The sequence below is a fragment of the Ranitomeya variabilis genome, chromosome 5 (genome assembly GCF_051348905.1).
Source record: "Ranitomeya variabilis isolate aRanVar5 chromosome 5, aRanVar5.hap1, whole genome shotgun sequence".
Lineage (NCBI taxonomy): Eukaryota > Metazoa > Chordata > Amphibia > Anura > Dendrobatidae > Ranitomeya > Ranitomeya variabilis.
The window spans coordinates 86,916,815-86,936,464 of NC_135236.1; the positions used below are offsets into that span (position 1 = coordinate 86,916,815).

The 19,650-nt window shown below is 44.8% G+C and overlaps 1 protein-coding gene across 1 annotated transcript in view; it reads right to left on the minus strand.

Moving 5' to 3' along the window:
• Positions 1-323: 323 nt before the first annotated feature.
• The window catches only part of LOC143775026 (zinc metalloproteinase-disintegrin-like MTP4), an 86,323-nt gene continuing 66,996 nt past the window's right edge, over positions 324-19,650 (minus strand). The window contains exons 22-25 of the mRNA XM_077262841.1: positions 18,760-18,819; positions 17,390-17,452; positions 15,631-15,693; positions 324-567 (exon numbers count right to left, since the gene is read on the minus strand). Coding sequence (XP_077118956.1) covers positions 541-567; positions 15,631-15,693; positions 17,390-17,452; positions 18,760-18,819 — 213 coding nt within the window. The 3' untranslated portion in view covers positions 324-540. The remainder of the gene's footprint in view (positions 568-15,630; positions 15,694-17,389; positions 17,453-18,759; positions 18,820-19,650) is intronic.

Below are 19,650 nucleotides of genomic sequence, written 5' to 3' on the forward strand. Positions count from 1 at the left end.
ATGTATGCCCAGCAGCCAACGACAAGGTGATCTTCACAGCATCACAAAATATTAGAGTTGGAAGGGACCTCCAGGGTCTTCGTGTCCAATCCCCTGCTCAATGCAGAATTCACTAAACCATCTCGGACAGATGTCGTCTGACCAGTCTCTGTTTGAAGACTTCCATTGAAGGAGAACTCACCCCCTTTTGTGGCAGCCTGTTCCACCCTCACTGTCAAAAAGCTTTTTGTAACATCTGTATCTTCTCCCTTTGTTTCATTCCATTGCTTCTAGTGTTTCCATGTGCAAATGAGAATAAGGATGATCCCTCTACACACATACAAGCGGTCTGCTACAATATTATTTATTAATAAATATATTACAAGTAAATGGTGGTGACAATAGTGATATAATCCCAGAATACAGATCTATAAATAATAACGAGAACGAAGCATATCGTACATGTGCATCAGGATATTAGTAACCCTTCTCTGCAGTAGAGGACTCAGAATTGTATAAAAAATGGTTGTCGCCAATGTCTTCCATCTAGGAGCGGCAGTGTTATCTTCTGTAGTTGGGTTTTCCAGCCTGAAATAGAATCAGTAAAGTCGCGTCATTTGTGGGGATTATGTGACAGTCAAATAATTGAACATAAAATGATAAGATTTAATCTATGTGATAGTTATCCATCAATCCAATATCTATATATTTAAGTATTTGTCTATCTAATTTCTCTCTAACTAGCTACCTATCAAAAAAGAACACAGCAGCATCCGTATGCGCAAAGATTTATGCAAACATTGAATATATGACATTTGGACTCCATTACTGATACATATATATACTGTATATACTCTAGTATAAGCCGACCCGAGTATAAGCCGACCCCCCCTAATTTTGCCACAAAAAACTGGGAAAACTTAATGACTCGAGTATAAGCCTAAGGTGGATAATGCAGCAGCTACCGGTAAATGTCAAAAGTAAAAATAGATACCAATAAAAGTAAAATTAATTGAGACATCAGTAGGTTAAGTGTTTTTGAATATCCATATTGAATCAGGAGCCCCATATAATGCTCCATGCAGTTTATGATGGCCCCATAAGATGTTCCATATTAAAATATGCCCCATATAATCCTGCATAAAGGTTAACCCCTTCCCGACCCATGACGCCACGTAGGCGTCATGAAAACCCGTGCCAATCCGACCCATGACGCCTATGTGGCGTCATGGAATGATCGCGTCGCTGCAGAGCGGGTGAAAGGGTTAACTCCGATTTCACCCGTTCTGCAGGGACAGGGGGAGTGGTACTTCAGCCCAGGGGGGGTGGCTTCACCCCCCCGTGGCTACGATCGCTCTGATTGGCTGTTGAAAGTGAAACTGCCAATCAGAGCGATTTGTAATATTTCACCTAAAAAACTGGTGAAATATTACAATCCAGCCATGGCCGATGCTGCAATATCATCGGCCATGGCTGGAAATACTGAAGTGACCCCCCCCCCACCCCACCGATCGCCCCCCCAAGCCACCGATCTGTCCCGTAGTCCCCTCCGTCCTGTGCTCCGCTCCCCCGTAATCCTGTCCGCTCCCCCCGTGCTCCTATGTCACCCCCCCGTGCTCTGACGCCCCCCCCCGTGCCCCGATCTCCCCCCCCTTATACTTACCGAGGCTCCCGGTGCCCGTCCGCCTCCTCCATGGGCGCCGCCATCTTCCAAAATGGCGGGCGCATGCTCAGTGCGCCCGCCGAATCTGCCGGCCGGCAGATTCATTACAAAGTACATTTTGATCGCTGTGGTAGGTTCTATCACAGCGATCAAAATAAAAAAAATAATAAATAAAACCCCCCCTTTATCACCCCCATAGGTAGGGACAATAATAAAATAAAGAAAATATTTTTTTTTCTTTTTCCACTAGGGTTAGGGTTAGAACTAGGGTTAGAACTAGGGGTAGGGTTAGGGTTAGGGGTAGGGTGTCATGGTTCCCAATGGCAAGGGAACGTAAAAAACACATAAGTAACGAACGAGCTCTCGGGTGATGGAAACTCGAGTTGACCGTGAGCTAAATCTACCACACAACTAACAGTAGCCAGGGAGCATACCTACGGCTTCCTATATGCCACGCGCCAGCCGGAGGACTAACTACGCCTGGTAGAGGAAGAAACAGACCTGGCTTACCTCTAGGGAAATACCCCAAAAGATGATAGCAGCCCCCCACATGTAATAACGGTGAATTAAGAGGAAAAGACATACACAGTATGAAAGGAGATTTAGCAAAGAGAGGTCCACTTTCTAGATAGCAGAAGGATACAAAAGAGGACTTCACGGTCAACTGAAAACCCTTTCAAAAAACCATCCTGAAATTACTTTAAGACTCCTGTGTCAACTCATGACACAGGAGTGGCAATTTCAGCCCGCAAGAGCTTCCAGCTACAGAGAATCACAAAAACTGCAAACTGGACAAAAGGTACAAAACAAAAGGACAAAGTCCACTTAGCTGATCAGCAGACTGGTAGCAGGAACATGCAACCGAAGGCTCTGGTTACAATGATGACCGGCAAGGAAATGACTGGAGAGCAAGGCTAAATAGGAAACTCCCAAACACTGATGGAAGCAGGTGAACAGAAGAAGCAAAGTGCAAACAAGTCACCAGTACCACCAGCAACCACCAGGGGAGCCCAAAAAGCGGATACACAACAGTACCCTCCCCTTAAGGAGGGGGCACCGAACCCTCACAAGAACCGCCAGGGCGATCTGGATGAGCCCTATGAAAGGCACGAACCAAATCCGAGGCATGAACATCCGAGGCAGTCACCCAAGAATTATCTTCCTGACCATAGCCTTTCCATTTAACCAGATATTGAAGTCTCCGTCTGGAAATACGGGAGTCCAAGATCTTCTCCACGACGTACTCCAATTCACCCTCCACCAGCACAGGAGCAGGAGGTTCAGTAGAAGGAACCACCGGTACCTCATATCTCCGCAACAACGACCGATGGAACACATTATGGATAGCGAAAGATGCCGGGAGGTCCAAACGAAAGGAAACAGGGTTAAGAATCTCCAAAATCCTATAAGGACCGATGAACCGAGGCTTAAATTTGGGAGAAGGAACCCTCATAGGGACAAAACGGGAAGACAACCACACCAAGTCCCCAACGTGAAGGTGGGGACCAACACGACGACGACGGTTAGCAAACTGCTGAGTCCTCTCCTGGGACAATTACAAATTATCCACCACTTGTCCCCAAATCCGATGCAACCGATCCACCACCGCATCCACTCCAGGACAATCCGAAGATTCAACCTGACCAGATGAAAAACGCGGATGAAACCCTGAATTGCAAAAGAAAGGAGAAACCAAAGTGGCAGAACTAGCCCGATTATTAAGAGCAAACTCCGCCAACGGCAGAAAGGCAACCCAATCATCCTGATCCGCAGACACAAAACACCTCAAATAAGTCTCCAAAGTTTGATTAGTTCGCTCCGTCTGGCCATTGGTCTGAGGATGGAATGCAGACGAAAAGGACAAATCAATGCCCAACCTGGCACAGACTGCCCGCCAAAATCTAGACACGAACTGGGTACCCCTGTCAGAAACGATGTTTTCCGGAATACCATGCAAGCGAACCACATTTTGAAAAAACAGAGGGACCAACTCAGATGAGGAAGGCAACTTAGGCAATGGCACCAAATGAACCATTTTAGAAAAACGGTCACACACCACCCAGATGACAGACATCTTCTGAGAAACAGGGAGATCCGAGATAAAGTCCATAGAGATGTGCGTCCAAGGCCTCTTCGGAATAGGCAAGGGCAACAACAACCCACTAGCCCTAGAACAACAAGGCTTGGCCCGAGCACACACATCGCAAGACTGCACAAAAACACGCACATCTCGAGACAGGGAAGGCCACCAGAAGGATCTAGCCACCAAATCTCTGGTGCCAAAAATTCCCGGATGACCTGCCAGAGTAGAAGAATGAACTTCCGAGATGACTCTAGTGGTCCATTCGTCAGGAACAAACAGTCTACCAGACAGACAACGATCAGGTCTATCCGCCTGAATTTCTTGCAAAGCACGTCGCAAATCTGGAGAGACAGCAGACAAAACCACTCCATCCTTAAGGACACCAGCAGGTTCAGAATTCCCAGGAGAGTCAGGCTCAAAACTCCTAGAAAGAGCATCTGCCTTCACATTCCTAGAACCCGGTAAGTACGAGACCACAAAATTAAACCGGGAAAAGAACAACGACCAACGTGCCTGTCTAGGATTCAGGCGCCTGGCAGACTCCAAATAAATTAAATTCTTGTGATCAGTCAAAACTACCACCTGATGTCTGGCACCCTCAAGCCAATGACGCCACTCCTCAAATGCCCACTTCATGGCCAAAAGCTCCCGATTACCAACATCATAGTTTCGCTCGGCGGCCGAAAATTTTCGCGAAAAGAACGCACAAGGTCTCATCACTGAGCAGTCGGAACTTTTCTGCGACAAAACCGCCCCCGCTCCGATCTCGGAAGCATCGACCTCAACCTGAAAGGGAAGAGAAACATCAGGCTGGCGCAACACAGGGGCAGACAAAAAGCGGCGCTTAAGCTCCCGAAAGGCCTCCACGGCAGCAGGGGACCAATTGGCAACATCAGCACCCTTTTTAGTCAAATCCGTCAGAGGTTTAGCAACGCCAGAAAAACCAGCTATAAATCGACGATAAAAATTAGCAAAGCCCAAGAATTTCTGGAGACTCTTCAGAGAAGTAGGCTGCGTCCAGTCGTAAATAGCCCGAACCTTGACAGGGTCCATCTCAATAGAAGAAGGGGAAAAAATGTACCCCAAAAAGGAAATTTTTTGAACCCCAAAAACACACTTTGAACCCTTTACACACAAAGAATTCTCCCGCAAAACCTGAAAAACCCTCCTGACCTGCTGAACATGAGACTCCCAGTCATCAGAAAAAATCAAAATATCATCCAAGTACACAATCATAAATTTATCCAAATATTCACGGAAAATATCATGCATTAAGGACTGAAAGACAGAAGGTGCATTAGAAAGGCCGAAAGGCATTACCAAATACTCAAAATGGCCCTCAGGCGTATTAAATGCGGTCTTCCACTCATCCCCCTGCTTAATTCGCACCAAATTATACGCCCCACGAAGATCAATCTTAGAGAACCACTTAGCCCCCCTTATGCGAGCAAACAAATCAGTCAGCAAAGGCAACGGATACTGATATTTGACTGTAATTTTATTCAGGAGACGATAATCAATACAAGGCCTCAGAGAGCCATCCTTTTTAGAGACAAAGAAAAAACCGGCTCCTAAAGGTGATGAAGAAGGACGAATATGTCCCTTTTCCAGGGACTCCTTAATATACTCGCGCATAGCAGCATGTTCAGGTACAGATAGGTTAAACAAACGACCCTTTGGAAATTTACTGCCAGGAATCAGATCTATGGCGCAATCACAATCCCTGTGAGGAGGGAGTGAACCAATCTTAGGCTCTTCAAAAATATCACGATAATCAGACAAAAATGCCGGAATCTCAGATGGAATAGATGACGAAATGGACACCATAGGAGTGTCCCCATGAGCCCCCCGACATCCCCAGCTTAACACAGACATAGCCTTCCAGTCAATGACTGGGTTATGAGACTGTAACCATGGTAATCCAAGCACCAAAACATCATGTAAATTGTACAACACAAGGAAGCAAATCACCTCCTGATGGTCTGGAGTCATACGCATAGTCACTTGCGTCCAGAACTGTGGTTTATTACAAGCCAAAGGTGTAGAATCAATACCCTTCAGAGGTATAGGGACTTCCAGAGGCTCTAAATCAAACCCACAGCGCCTGGCAAAGGACCAGTCCATAAGACTCAGAGCGGCGCCCGAGTCCACATAGGCATCCACGGTAATAACTGATAATGAACAAATCAAGGTTACAGACAAAATAAATTTGGACTGTAAAGTGCCAATTGAAATGGACTTGTCAACCTTCCTAGTACGCTTAGAGCATGCCGATATAACATGAGCAGAATCACCACAATAGAAGCATAACCCATTTTTACGCCTATAATTCTGCCGCTCGCTTCTGGACATAACTCTGTCACATTGCATTTTCTCTGGCGTCTCTTCAGAAGATACCGCCAAATGGTGCACGGGTTTGCGCTCCCGCAAACGCCGATCAATCTGAATTGCCATTGTCATGGACTCATTCAGACCTGTAGGCGCAGGGAACCCGACCATAACATCTTTAACGGCATCAGAAAGGCCCTCTCTGAATTTTGCCGCTAAGGCGCACTCATTCCACTGAGTAAGCACAGACCACCTACGAAATTTTTGGCAGTATATCTCCGCTTCATCTTGCCCTTGAGATAGGGCTATCAAAGCTTTTTCAGCTTGAATCTCCAAATTAGGTTCCTCATAAAGCAACCCTAAAGCCAGGAAAAACGCATCCACATTGAGCAACGCAGGATCCCCTGGTGCCAATGAAAATGCCCAATTTTGAGGGTCACCTCGCAGCAAAGAGATTACAATCTTAACCTGCTGGACAGGATCTCCTGAGGAGTGAGGTCTGAGAGAAAGGAATAATTTACAATTATATTTGAAATTCAAAAACCGAGATCTATCTCCGGAAAACACCTCTGGTGTAGGGATTTTAGGTTCAGAAATAGGAGCATGTATAACAAAATCTTGTAAATTTTGAACCTTCGTAGCAAGATTATTTAAACCTGCAGCCAAACTCTGGACATCCATGTTAAACAGCTAAGGTCAGAGCCATTCAAGGGTTAAGAGGAGGTAAGAAGCAGCTAGACAGCAATTAAGGGCTAGGCAGCAAAACTCTGAGGGAAAGAAAAAAAAAAAAAATTTCCCTTCAACACTTCTTTTTCTCCTGCTTCAGCCCAAACAATTAACACTTTGTTGGCCGGTCATACTGTCATGGTTCCCAATGGCAAGGGAACGTAAAAAACACGTAAGTAACGAACGAGCTCTCGGGTGATGGAAACTCGAGTTGACCGTGAGCTAAATCTACCACACAACTAACAGTAGCCAGGGAGCATACCTACGGCTTCCTATATGCCACGCGCCAGCCGGAGGACTAACTACGCCTGGTAGAGGAAGAAACAGACCTGGCTTACCTCTAGGGAAATACCCCAAAAGATGATAGCAGCCCCCCACATGTAATAACGGTGAATTAAGAGGAAAAGACATACACAGTATGAAAGGAGATTTAGCAAAGAGAGGTCCACTTTCTAGATAGCAGAAGGATACAAAAGAGGACTTCACGGTCAACTGAAAACCCTTTCAAAAAACCATCCTGAAATTACTTTAAGACTCCTGTGTCAACTCATGACACAGGAGTGGCAATTTCAGCCCGCAAGAGCTTCCAGCTACAGAGAATCTCAAAAACTGCAAACTGGACAAAAGGTACAAAACAAAAGGACAAAGTCCACTTAGCTGATCAGCAGACTGGTAGCAGGAACATGCAACCGAAGGCTCTGGTTACAATGATGACCGGCAAGGAAATGACTGGAGAGCAAGGCTAAATAGGAAACTCCCAAACACTGATGGAAGCAGGTGAACAGAAGAAGCAAAGTGCAAACAAGTCACCAGTACCACCAGCAACCACCAGGGGAGCCCAAAAAGCGGATACACAACAGTAGGGTTAGGGTTACGGGTAGGGTTAGGGTTAGGGGTAGGGCTAGGGTTATGGCATGTGCACACAGTGCGGATTTGGCTGCGGATCCGCAGCGGATTGGCCGCGGATCCGCAGCGGATTGGCCGCGGATCCGCAGCGGATTGGCCGCTGCGAATTCGTAGCAGTTTTCCATCAGGTTTACAGTACCATGTACACCTATGGAAAACCAAATCCGCTGTGCCCATGGTGCGGAAAATTCCGTGCAGAAACGCTGCGTTGTATTTTCCGCAGCATGTCAATTCTTTGTGCGGATTCCGCAGCGTTTTACACCTGTTCCTCAATAGGAATCCGCAGGTGAAATCCGCACAAAAAAACACTGGAAATCTGCTGTAAATCCGCAGGTAAAACGCAATGCCTTTTACCTGCAGATTTTTCAAAAATCGTGCGGAAAAATCTCACACGAATCCGCAACGTGGGCACATAGCCTTAGGGTTAGGGTTGGAATTAGGGTTACGGGTGTGTTGTGGTTAGGGTTGTGGTTAGGGGTGTGTTGGGGTTAGGGTTGTGATTAGGGTTATGGCTACAGTTGGGATTAGGATTAGGGGTGTGTTGGGGTTAGTGTTGAAGTTAGAATTGAGGGGTTTCCACTGTTTAGGCACATCAGGGGTCTCCAAACGCAACATGGCGCCACCATTGATTCCAGCCAATCTTGCGTTCAAAAAGTCAAATGGTGCTCCCTCCCTTCCAAGCCCCGACGTGCGCCCAAACAGTGGTTTACCCCCACATTTGGGGTACCAGCGTACTCAGGACAAACTGGGCAACAACTGTTGGGGTCCAATTTCTCCTGTTACCCTTGCAAAAATAAAAAATTACTTGCTAAAACATAATTTTTGAGGAAAGAACAATTATTTTTTATTTTCACGGCTCTGCGTTATAAACTTCTGTGAAGCACTTGGGGGTTGAAAGTGCTCACCACACATCTAGATAAGTTCCTTCGGGGGTCTAGTTTCCAAAATGGGGTCACTTGTGGGGGGTTTCTACTGTTTAGGCACATCAGGGGCTCTGCAAATGCAATGTGACGCCCGCAGACCATTCCATCAAAGTCTGCATTTCAAATGTCACTACTTCCCTTCCGAGCCCTGACGTGTGCCCAAACAGTGGTTTACCCCCACATATGGGGTACCAGCACACTCACAACAAACTGGGCAACAAATATTGGGGCCCAATTTCTCCTGTTACCCTTGTGAAAATAAAAAATTGCTTGCTAAAACATCTTTTTTGAGGAAAGAAAAATGATTTTTTATTTTCACGGCTCTGCGTTGTAAACTTCTGTGAAGCACCTGGGGGTTGAACGTGCTCATCACACATCTAGATAAGTTGCTTGGGGGGGTCTAGTTTCCAAAATGGGGTCACTTGTGGGGTGTTTCTACTGTTTAGGCACATCAGGGGCTCTGCAAATGCAATGTGACGCCCGCAGACCATTCCATCAAAGTCTGCATTTCAAATGTCACTACTTCCCTTCCGAGCCCTGACGTGTGCCCAAACAGTGGTTTACCCCCACATATGGGGTACCAGCACACTCACAACAAACTGGGCAACAAATATTGGGGCCCAATTTCTCCTGTTACCGTTGTGAAAATAAAAAATTTCTTGCTAAAACATCTATTTTGAGGAAAGAAAAATGATTTTTTATTTTCACGGCTCTGCGTTGTAAACTTCTGTGAAGCACTTGGGGGTTGAACGTGCTCACCACACATCTAGATAAGTTCCGTGGGGGGTCTAGTTTCCAAAATGGGGTCACTTGTGGGGGGTTTCTACTGTTTAGGCATATCAGGGGCTCTGCAAACGTAACATGATGCCCGCAGACCATTCCATCAAAGTCTGCATTCCAAAACGTCACTACTTCCCTTCCGAGCCCCGGCATGTGCCCAAACAGTGGTTTACCCCCATATATGGGGTATCAGCATACTCAGGAGAAACTGGACAACAACTTTTGGGTCCAATTTCTCCTGTTACTCTTGCAAAAATAAAAAATTCTGGGCTAAAAAAATATTTTTGAGGAAAGGAAACACATTTATTATTTTCACGGCTCTGCGTTATAAACTTCTGTGAAGCACTTGGGGGTTCAAAGTGCTCACCACACATCTAGATAAGTTCCCTTGGGGGTCTAGCTTCCAAAATGGAGTCAGTTGTGGGGAGTTCCTACTGTTTAGGCATATCAGGGGCTCTGCATAAGCAACCTGACGCCCGCAGAGCATTCCATCAAAGTCTGCATTTCAAAACGTCACTACTTCCCTTCCGAACCCCGACGTGTGCCAAAACAGTGGTTTACCCCCACATATGGGGTATCAGCGTACTCAGGAGAAACTGGACAACAACTTTTGGGGTCCAATTTCTCCTGTTACCCTTGGGAAAATAAAAAATTGTGGGCTAAAAAATCATTTTTGAGAAAAGAAAAATTATTTTTTATTTTCATGGCTCTGCGTTATAAACTTCTGTGAAGCACTTGGGGGTTCAAAGTGCTCACCACACATCTAGGTTAGTTCCTTGGGAGGTCTAGTTTCCAAAATGGGGTCACTTGTGTGGGAGCTCCAATGTTTAGGCACACAGGGGCTCTCCAAATGCGACATGGTGTCCGCTAATGATTGGAGCTAATTTTCCATTCAAAAAGCCAAATGGCGTGCCTTCCCTTCCGAGCCCTGCCGTGCGCCCAAACAGTGGTTTACCCCTACATATGGGGTATTATCGCACTCAGGACAAACTGGACAACAACATTTGGGGTCCAATTTCTCCTATTACCCTTGGGAAAATAAAAAATTCTGGGCTAAAAATCATTTTTGAGGAAAGAAAAATTATTTTTTATTTTCACGGCTCTGCGTTATAAACTTCTGTGAAGCACCTGGGGGTTATAAGTGCTCACTATGCATCTAGATAAGTTCCTTGGGGGGTCTAGTTTCCAAAATGGGGTCACTTGTAGGGGATCTCCAATGTTTAGGCACACAGGGGCTCTCCAAACGCAACATGGTGTCCGCTAACGATTGGAGCTAATTTTCCATTCAAAAAGTCAAATGGCACGCCTCCCCTTCCGAGCCTTGCCGTGCACCCAAACAGTGGTTTACCCCCACATATGAGGTATCGGCGTACTCAGGAGAAATTGCCCAACAAATTTTAGGATCCATTTTATCCTGTTGCCCATGTGAAAATGAAAGAATTGAGGCTAAAAGGAATTTTGTGTGAAAAAAAAGTACTTTTTCATTTTTGCGGATCAATTTGTGAAGCACCTGGGGGTTTAAAGTGCTCACTATGCCTCTAGATAAGTTCCTTGGGGGGTCTAGTTTCCAAAATGGGGTCACTTGTGGAGGAGCTCCAATGTTTAGGCACACAGGGGCATTCCAAAAGCGACATGGTGTCCGCTAACGATGGAGATAATTTTCCATTCAAAAAGTCAAATGGCGCTCCTTCCCTTCCAAGCCTTACCATGTGCCCAAACAGTGGTTTACCCCCACATGTGAGGTATCGGTGTACTCAGGAGAAATTGCCCAACAAAATTTAGGATCCATTTTATCCTGTTGCCCATGTGAAAATGAAAAAATTGAGGCTAAAATAATTTTTTTGGGGGAAAAAAAGTACTTTTTCATTTTTACGGATCAATTTGTGAAGCACCTGGGGGTTTAAAGTGCTCACTATGCTTCTAGATAAGTTCCTTGGGGGGTCTAGTTTCCAAAATGGGGTCACTTGTGGGGGAGCTCCAATGTTTAGGCACACGGGGGCTCTCCAAACGTGACATGGTGTCCGCTAAAGAGTGGAGCCAATTTTTCATTCAAAAAGTCAAATGGCGCTCCTTCCCTTCCAAGCCCTGCCGTGCGCCCAAACAGTGGTTTACCCCCACATATGAGGTATCAGCGTACTCAGGACAAATTGGACAACAACATCCGTGGTCCAGTTTCTCCTTTTACCCTTGGGAAAATAAAAAAATTGTTGCTAAAAGATCATTTTTGTGACTAAAAAGTTAAATGTTCATTTTTTACTTCCATGTTGCTTCTGCTGCTGTGAAACACCTGAAGGGTTAATAAACTTCTTGAATGTGGTTTTGAGCACCTTGAGGGGTGCAGTTTTTAGAATGGTGTCACTTTTGGGTATTTTCAGCCATATAGAACCCTCAAAATGACTTCAAATGTGAGGTGGTCCCTAAAAAAAATGGTTTTGTAAATTTTGTTGTAAAAATGAGAAATCACTGGTCAAATTTTAACCCTTATAACTTCCTAGCAAAAAAAAAATTTGTTTCCAAAATTGTGCTGATGTAAAGTAGACATGTGGGAAACGTTATTTATTAACTATTTTGTGTCACATAACTCTCTGGTTTAACAGAATAAAAATTCAAAATGTGAAAATTGCGAAATTTTCAAAATTTTCGCCAAATTTTCGTTTTTTTCACAAATAAACTCAGAAATTATCGACCTAAATTTACCACTAACATGAAGCCCAATATGTCACGAAAAAAACAATCTCAGAATCGCTAGGATCCGTTGAAGCGTTCCTGAGTTATTACCTCATAAAGGGACACTGGTCAGAATTGCAAAAAACGGCAAGGTCATTAAGGCCAAAATAGGCTGGGTCATGAAGGGGTTAATAAAGGCCCCATAAGATGCTCCATAGACACATTTGCCCAATATAATGCTGCACAAATGCTGATTATGGCCCCATAAGATGCTCTATAAAGATATTTGCCCCATATAGTGCTGCACAAACCTTGATTATGGCCCTATAAGATGCTCCATACAGACACTTGCCCCATATACTGTAGTGCTCTACAAACGTTAATTATGGCCCCATACAGACACTTGCCCCATATAGTGCTGCACAAACGTTATGGCCCCCATATAGTGCTGCACAAACATTATGGCCCCATATAGTGCTGCACAAACATTATGGCCCCATATAGTGCTGCACAAACATTATGGCCCCATATAGTGCTGCACAAACGTTATGGCCCCATATATTGCTGCACAAACGTTATGGCCCCATATAGTGCTGCACAAACATTATAGCCCCATATAGTGCTGCACAAACTTTATGGCCCCATATAGTGGTGCACAAACATTATGGCCCCCATATAGTGCTGCACAAACTTTATGGCCCTATATAGTGCTGCACAAACGTTATGGCCCCATATAGCGCTGCACAAACTTTATGGCCCCATATAGTGCTGCACAAACTTTATGGCCCCATATAGTGCTGCACAAACGTTATTGCCCCATATATTGCTGCACAAACTTTATGGACCCATATAGTGCTGCACAAACATTATAGCCCCATATAGTGCTGCAAAACTTTATGGCCCCATATAGTGCTGCACAAACTTTATGGCCCCATATAGTGCTGCACAAACGTTATGGCCCCATATAGTGCTGCACAAACTTTATGGCCCCATATAGTGCTGCACAAACGTTATGGCCCCATATAGTGCTGCACAAACATTATGGCCCCATATAGTGCTGCACAAACATTATGGCCCCATATAGTGTTGCACAAACGTTATGGCCCCATATAGTGCTGCACAAACATTATGGCCCCATATAGTGCTGCAAAACTTTATGGCCCCATATAGTGCTGCACAAACTTTATGGCCCCATATAGTGCTGCACAAACGTTATGGCCCCATATAGCGCTGCACAAACGTTATGGCCCCATATAGCGGTGCACAAACATTATGGCCCCCATATAGCGCTGCACAAACGTTATGGCCCCATATAGTGCTGCACAAACGTTATGGCCCCATATAGTGCTGCACAAACGTTATGGCCCCATAGATGCCCCATACAGATATTTGCCCCATTTGCTGCGATAAAAAAAAAAATCACATACTCACCTCTCCGTCGGTCAGGCCCCCGGCACTTTCAATAGTCACCCGCACCTCGTTCCGGCGCCACTCCATGTTCAGTACCGACGTTCAGCAGAGGGCGCACACTAACTACGTCACCGCGCCCTCTGAGCTGAGCGTCACTGCTGAAGACAGATCGGCGCCCGGAACGAGGAAAGGTGACTATCGCGCAGCGCTGCGCTCCCCGTATACTCACCTGGTCCTGGCGCTGTGCACTCCCTGCTTCCCCGGCGCCTCAGCTTCTTACTGTACTGAGCGGTCACTGTTACCGCTCAATACAGTAATGAATATGCGGCTCCACCCCTATGGGAGGTGGAGCCGCATATTCATTTACTGTAATGAGCGGTACCATCTGACCGCTCAGTACAGGAAGAAGCTGAAGCTGCTGCTGCCGGCGCCGGGGAAGCCAGGGACCTGCAGGGACCGCGCCTGGACTAGGTGAGTATTCTTAGACAGCCCCCGCTCCCCCTCCCCTGCCGACCCCTGGGTATGACTCTAGTATAAGCAGAGAGGGGGACTTTCAGCCCAAAAAAGTGGGCTGAAAATCTCGGCTTATACTCGAGTATATACGGTACTTATAAAAAACGAAGGCTATTACAAATTGAACAATTCCTGAGAGCCTACAAGACAAGGCGTACCATTCTTTGATGGGAACCTAAACTTAATATTTATCAAACATGACTCTCCCGGGCTAAAAGTCTAAAAATTTAAAAAAGAGATAGGATCCAGATGTAATTAAAAACATCCAAAGATGGATGGGAAGACCTCAGCCAAATATAGAGGAAGTCACCACTTCTAACAAAATGCTACGAAAAAAATCTCCCAACACAATAAAGCATGTGTGAACAGGTGCAAGCTGCTATGACTGCATACTACACAAACAAAAGCATACAGCAGCACTCTGTGAGCTCTAAGGCCGGTTTCACACTTGCGTATGGAGCAAGCTGCGGAGGGCTGCGGACTTCCTCCGTGAAGCCCCGCCCTCCGCCGCTAGCTCCGCCTACTTCTGCATGCGGCCGGCATGCGGCCTGTGTACCTATATTTAACATTATGCAGAAGTAGGCGGAGCTAGCGGCGGAGGTGCGGCGGGGGCGGGGCTTCACGGAGGAAGTCCGCAGCCCGCCGCAGATCAGGTAAACGCTAGTGTGAAACTAGCCTTAGATGTATGCAAATCATCTATCTATACATCCAATATCTATCTATTCTGTCCCCGGGGCCTGTGGCTGCAAATATGGCTCTGTGAGATGCTGGATCCCTTCACCTTACTTACAATTGGCGACGGTCGCAGATAGCTTAACTCAGCTGTAGGCACACATGTTATGAAGAATTCGGAAGAGACTTTGATTTCTTTAAGAATTCTTGTTGAATGCATACAAACAGCAGCAGGTAGAAAAGACTTTCTTCAGACAAGTAGAAAGCACATGTGCCTCTAATGAAGCCAAGATGGAGACTGAGAGGGAGAAGGAGAAGGAAGTGACATGACAACCAGCAGAGGGAGACAGGGAGACAGAAGGGACAAACTTCATGGAAAGGGAGGATTTAAGCTATGCAAAACACAGGAACACATAGCAACAATAAACAATATGAGAACTGCAATACAACATGTAACATGTACAGGACAGACTGTAAAATGTCTCATTCATGGGACATAATACTATCTATTATTGTCTTTATCTACTTACAAAAAAACATAAAATGTAAGCAGCATGCACATGGGAAATAAACTATCGTTTGTTCCTTTGCATCTGAATCATCTGGAGTGCAGCCCACATTTTATGTTTCTTTTTACATTCTGTGAGTTCATTAGGTTGGACTTGCACCATATTCTACATTGCACTTGTATCGGTTTTTCAGTTTTTTTTTCTATCCAATATTTATTTATATATTTATTTGTTTCTATCCCTCTATTTAATATCAATTAATTTATTTGATATCTATTAATCCATCCCATGTCTCTCTAATCATTTACTTATTTATCAATGTCTATCTATACATCTAATATTGATGAAATGTCTGTTTAATTCTTGATTATTAGCCATTATTAATTGTAATCTAAGTCATATTAATAATCATATAATCTAGATTATATCATTTCAGAAAGTAAAGCATGTCAGTACAAGGGTGCACTGTACCTGTGGTGGTACTGGGGGATACATTGGTCTATAAGGAGGAGTAGCAACTGGCTGTGGTATTGCCTAAAATAAAACAAAAACACAATAAAAATCAGAGCAGGGGTAATGTTGGCAGCCTTCCCGAGTTGCTCTTCTAACCAAATAAGTCTATGTCTATCTATAGTACCATACCAATGTGTTGTTTTTTTGTTTTTTTTTTGCATTTATCTCATATCTACACTCCTCAACACTAAAATTGCAACACCAAGAAGAAAAGTCGTAGAATTACAGAAATCACAGGATGCATAGACCGATTAAAGAGGTTGTCCCCACTGCTTTTACATTGTAGTGGCCGCCGCAGGGTACTAAACATCCTCTTCTTATATAAATCAATAGTGCAGTATATAGCCCCGGCCACTACAAGCTGACGACTAGCAAATAAGTACTTCTGGCCTGGTTATAGCAGCTGACCAGCAGGGTTACCAGATGCCAGACCCCGGCCGATCACACATTGATAACATATCCTGGGGATAGGCCATCAATGTAAAAGTAGTGGACAACCTCTTTAATGATTTATAAATGATGAAAAAAAAAAGTTTTCAAAACATGTTAATTTATTCAGTATGGAGTATGAGCGCCAGGCACAGAAATCCCAGCACTTACGTCCTTGGCTACTATCAATGAGGTTATTAATGGTTGTTTGAGGAATGTTCTGCCGCAACTTGAATGCATTTGGGCAAATCATCAAGATCTGTTGCTGGCAGCTGTCTTTGCAATTGCCTAACAATGTTGTTAGTCTACGTTCACATTAGCGTTGTGCGCCGCAGCGTCGGGCGCTGCAGCGTCGCCGCATGCGTCATGCGCCCCTATATTTAACATGGGGACGCATGGACATGCGTTGTGTTGCGTTTTGTGACACATGCGTCTTTTTGGGCGCACGCGTCAGGGCGCAGAGGACGCAGCAAGTTGCATTTTTTTTGCGTCCAAAATCATGCAAAAAAAGGACGCATGCCTCACAAAACAATGCGTTTTGCATGCGTTGTGCGTTGCGTCGCCGATGCGTCGCCGACGCAACACACAACAACGCAAATGTGAACGTAGCCTTAGAAATGTGCTCGATGGGAGACAAGTCTGGAGACTCTGCAGGCCATCGTACCATGTTTACGCCATGCAAGCTGCTCACAATAGTAGGAGCAACATGTGGCCTGGCGTTGTCATTTTGAAAAATGACTTCTGTGGCCCTTTGATTTACATGATACATTGTATGGCCATGTAACCCATGTAATGCCAAGGTGTTAGTGTACCTGGAATAAAGGCCAGAGGGATCCGGATACTGTACATTATGCCAACCCATATTATGCCATCCTACCCGGTAGTGAGGCCGGTGTGACGTTCCTTCATAAAAGCCTCTTCATGAGTTGACCATGTGGTTTCCAGAGGAAAACTGGTGATTATTGCGTCTAAGACCAAAGCAGGACTAATCGCTTCTGTACGTGGTTCTCATATACGCCATACTGAATAAAATAAGATGGTTTAAACTATTTTGCTTCCATTTTTTCATCATTTGTTTCCATTAACATGTCTATCCAACTGATAATTTTCATAATTCCACAACTTTTCCTTCCTGGTGATACAATTTCAATGTAGAATGTATTTACTGATAATTATTACGGTACCCATTATTTTTTTGCAATGTAAATAGTATTAATAATCATATAATATGTACATTATATCTTTTCAGAAAAGTGAAGCATGTCAGTAAGTGAGTGTAGACTGTTACCTGTGGTGGTCTTGGGGGATACATTGGTCGTTGAGGAGCGGCAGCAGCTGGCGGTGGAAATGCCTAAAATGAAACAAAAACACATCTCTAGCTCATCATGACAATGTCATAGTTGAGGGGCACACATTGTTTTTTAGGCATTCCAAGTTTTGCATGTGTTTTTTATTTTCTTCTCCAACTCCTCATACCTGTTTAAAAATGAACATAGCGCCCCCCGACTGTAGATTTGTAAATTGTAAAGCAATTCTGTTCATAGTTGACAATGATGGTAAAATATAACTATACTATAACTCCCAACTATAGCAGATTAATTGGGACATTCGCAGATTTTGAAGCTCTACTGCTGTCACGGGAGGCCGATGTCATACCCCTGTGTATACTGCATCGATGTCCTCAGGGGGCAGATACAGATACATACAATGGTGGAACAGGGAGAGGTCAGCTGTCTGCTCCTCCATCATTCACCCTCTGCGCCAGTCTGAGACTTGGTTCCACAGTCGATAGATTGTGCCTGCTATTCCAAGCACTTACCATGTGTTTGTGGGTGAAAGATTGTGGGGGCATTATAATAGGTGTCAGTGTGGCACCTTGGGATACAGTACTGTCAAGGCCCCATAATATGTTGATGGGCACCTTGGGGCTGGTACCATGTCTGTGGGAGAGATATGTGAAGTATCATACTGTTGGGGAATGTACTGTGAGGGCATCCTACTGTATGTGTGGGGGTATTATAATATGCGTTGGCACCATACTGTGTGTGGGTATGACTTGTTGGGGCATAATAATGTGTGGGGGAACTGTGGGGGCAACTGTGTGGATGAAAGCACTTTGAGGACATCATACCGTGTGTGAGGAGGCAATGGGGGGTATTATACTATGCGGGAAAGCACCGTGAGAGCATCATATTGTGTTTGGGGGCATCATCATTTATGTTTGCATCATATGTTTGTTGAGGGCGCTGTGGGGCATAAGGTGGTGACATTTTTGTGGACTAATGCCCTGTGGGGGAATTTTTGGAGGCATCATACTGTGTGAAGGGGCATTCTGGGGGTCATCGTACTGAATGGGAGCACAAAGATTGGGCAAGGTTAGGGGTCTGGTTTAGCATAAAAAATATACTGCTGCACTAGTTGCACAAAATGTCCCTTTTTACTCTATCCCAAAGGCGCGCAAAACTTGACAATAAACCATTGCTGTATGTGTGTAGATTTTAGCATGTAGAAATGTAGGTGCTCCCACAATATCTGCCCCAAATATCTCTTATCAGTCTATATCAGCGGTAAATGCTAAATAAGTTCAGTTCAAGTTCTGAGTCAGCAATCTCCAATATGCTGTAAGCTGTGGGTGTATATTTCCTGCCTTCTACTTACATGCTGGAACTGAGGTTTGTGAGCCTGGGCAGGGGGGTGAGGCGCTGCCGCATGTGACATCTGTGTGGACATAAAATAGTAAAGCAGTAAGGTATCAGTTTGTATTACGAATTATGTATATTTCTGTATGTAGTAATGTCATTAGAATCCCACAATATTAGCAAAAGGTCAGACAGAGAATATCACACTGCGACCCTATACAAAGGGAATATAATGTCCACATAAATAGTGTCATAAAACACTGCATAACAAACAGGCAATCCCCACGTGTTCAGGCTGTCTAACAGCCGCAAATCATGCAGCCAGATGCACGGATTACACTAAAGCATGATCAGATAAGACGTTATCCGAGCACGTTCACTCATCACTAAAGTATCACATAACATCTAGATAATAAATACTATCCCTCCATTAATTATGCTTTTCGCTGTCCCCCCCTCCTTCACTATGCCCTGTACTGTCCCCCTTTGTAATGTGCCCTGTGCGATCACTTCTGGTACTATGACCTCTATTGTCACTTCCAACACTATACCGTACATTGTCCCTCTCTACACTTTGTCCTGCACTATCCTTTTTTGTACCAAAGCCTTGGCTGTCCCTAGATGCACCATGCCTTGTGTTTTCCCTTCCTGCACTGTGCCCTGAGCAGTCCCTCCTTATTTAGATTGTGAGCCCTCGCGGGCAGGGTCCTCTCTCTCACTGTACCAGTCGTGACTTGTATCGTTTAAGATTATTGTACTTATTTTTATTATGTATACCCCTCCTCACATGTAAAGCGCCATAGAATAAATGGCGCTATAATAAATAATAATAATACTATACCCTACTCTATCCCTCTGCACAGTATGCTGTGCTATCTTTCCCTGCACTATGCCTTACAAAAGGGATGAG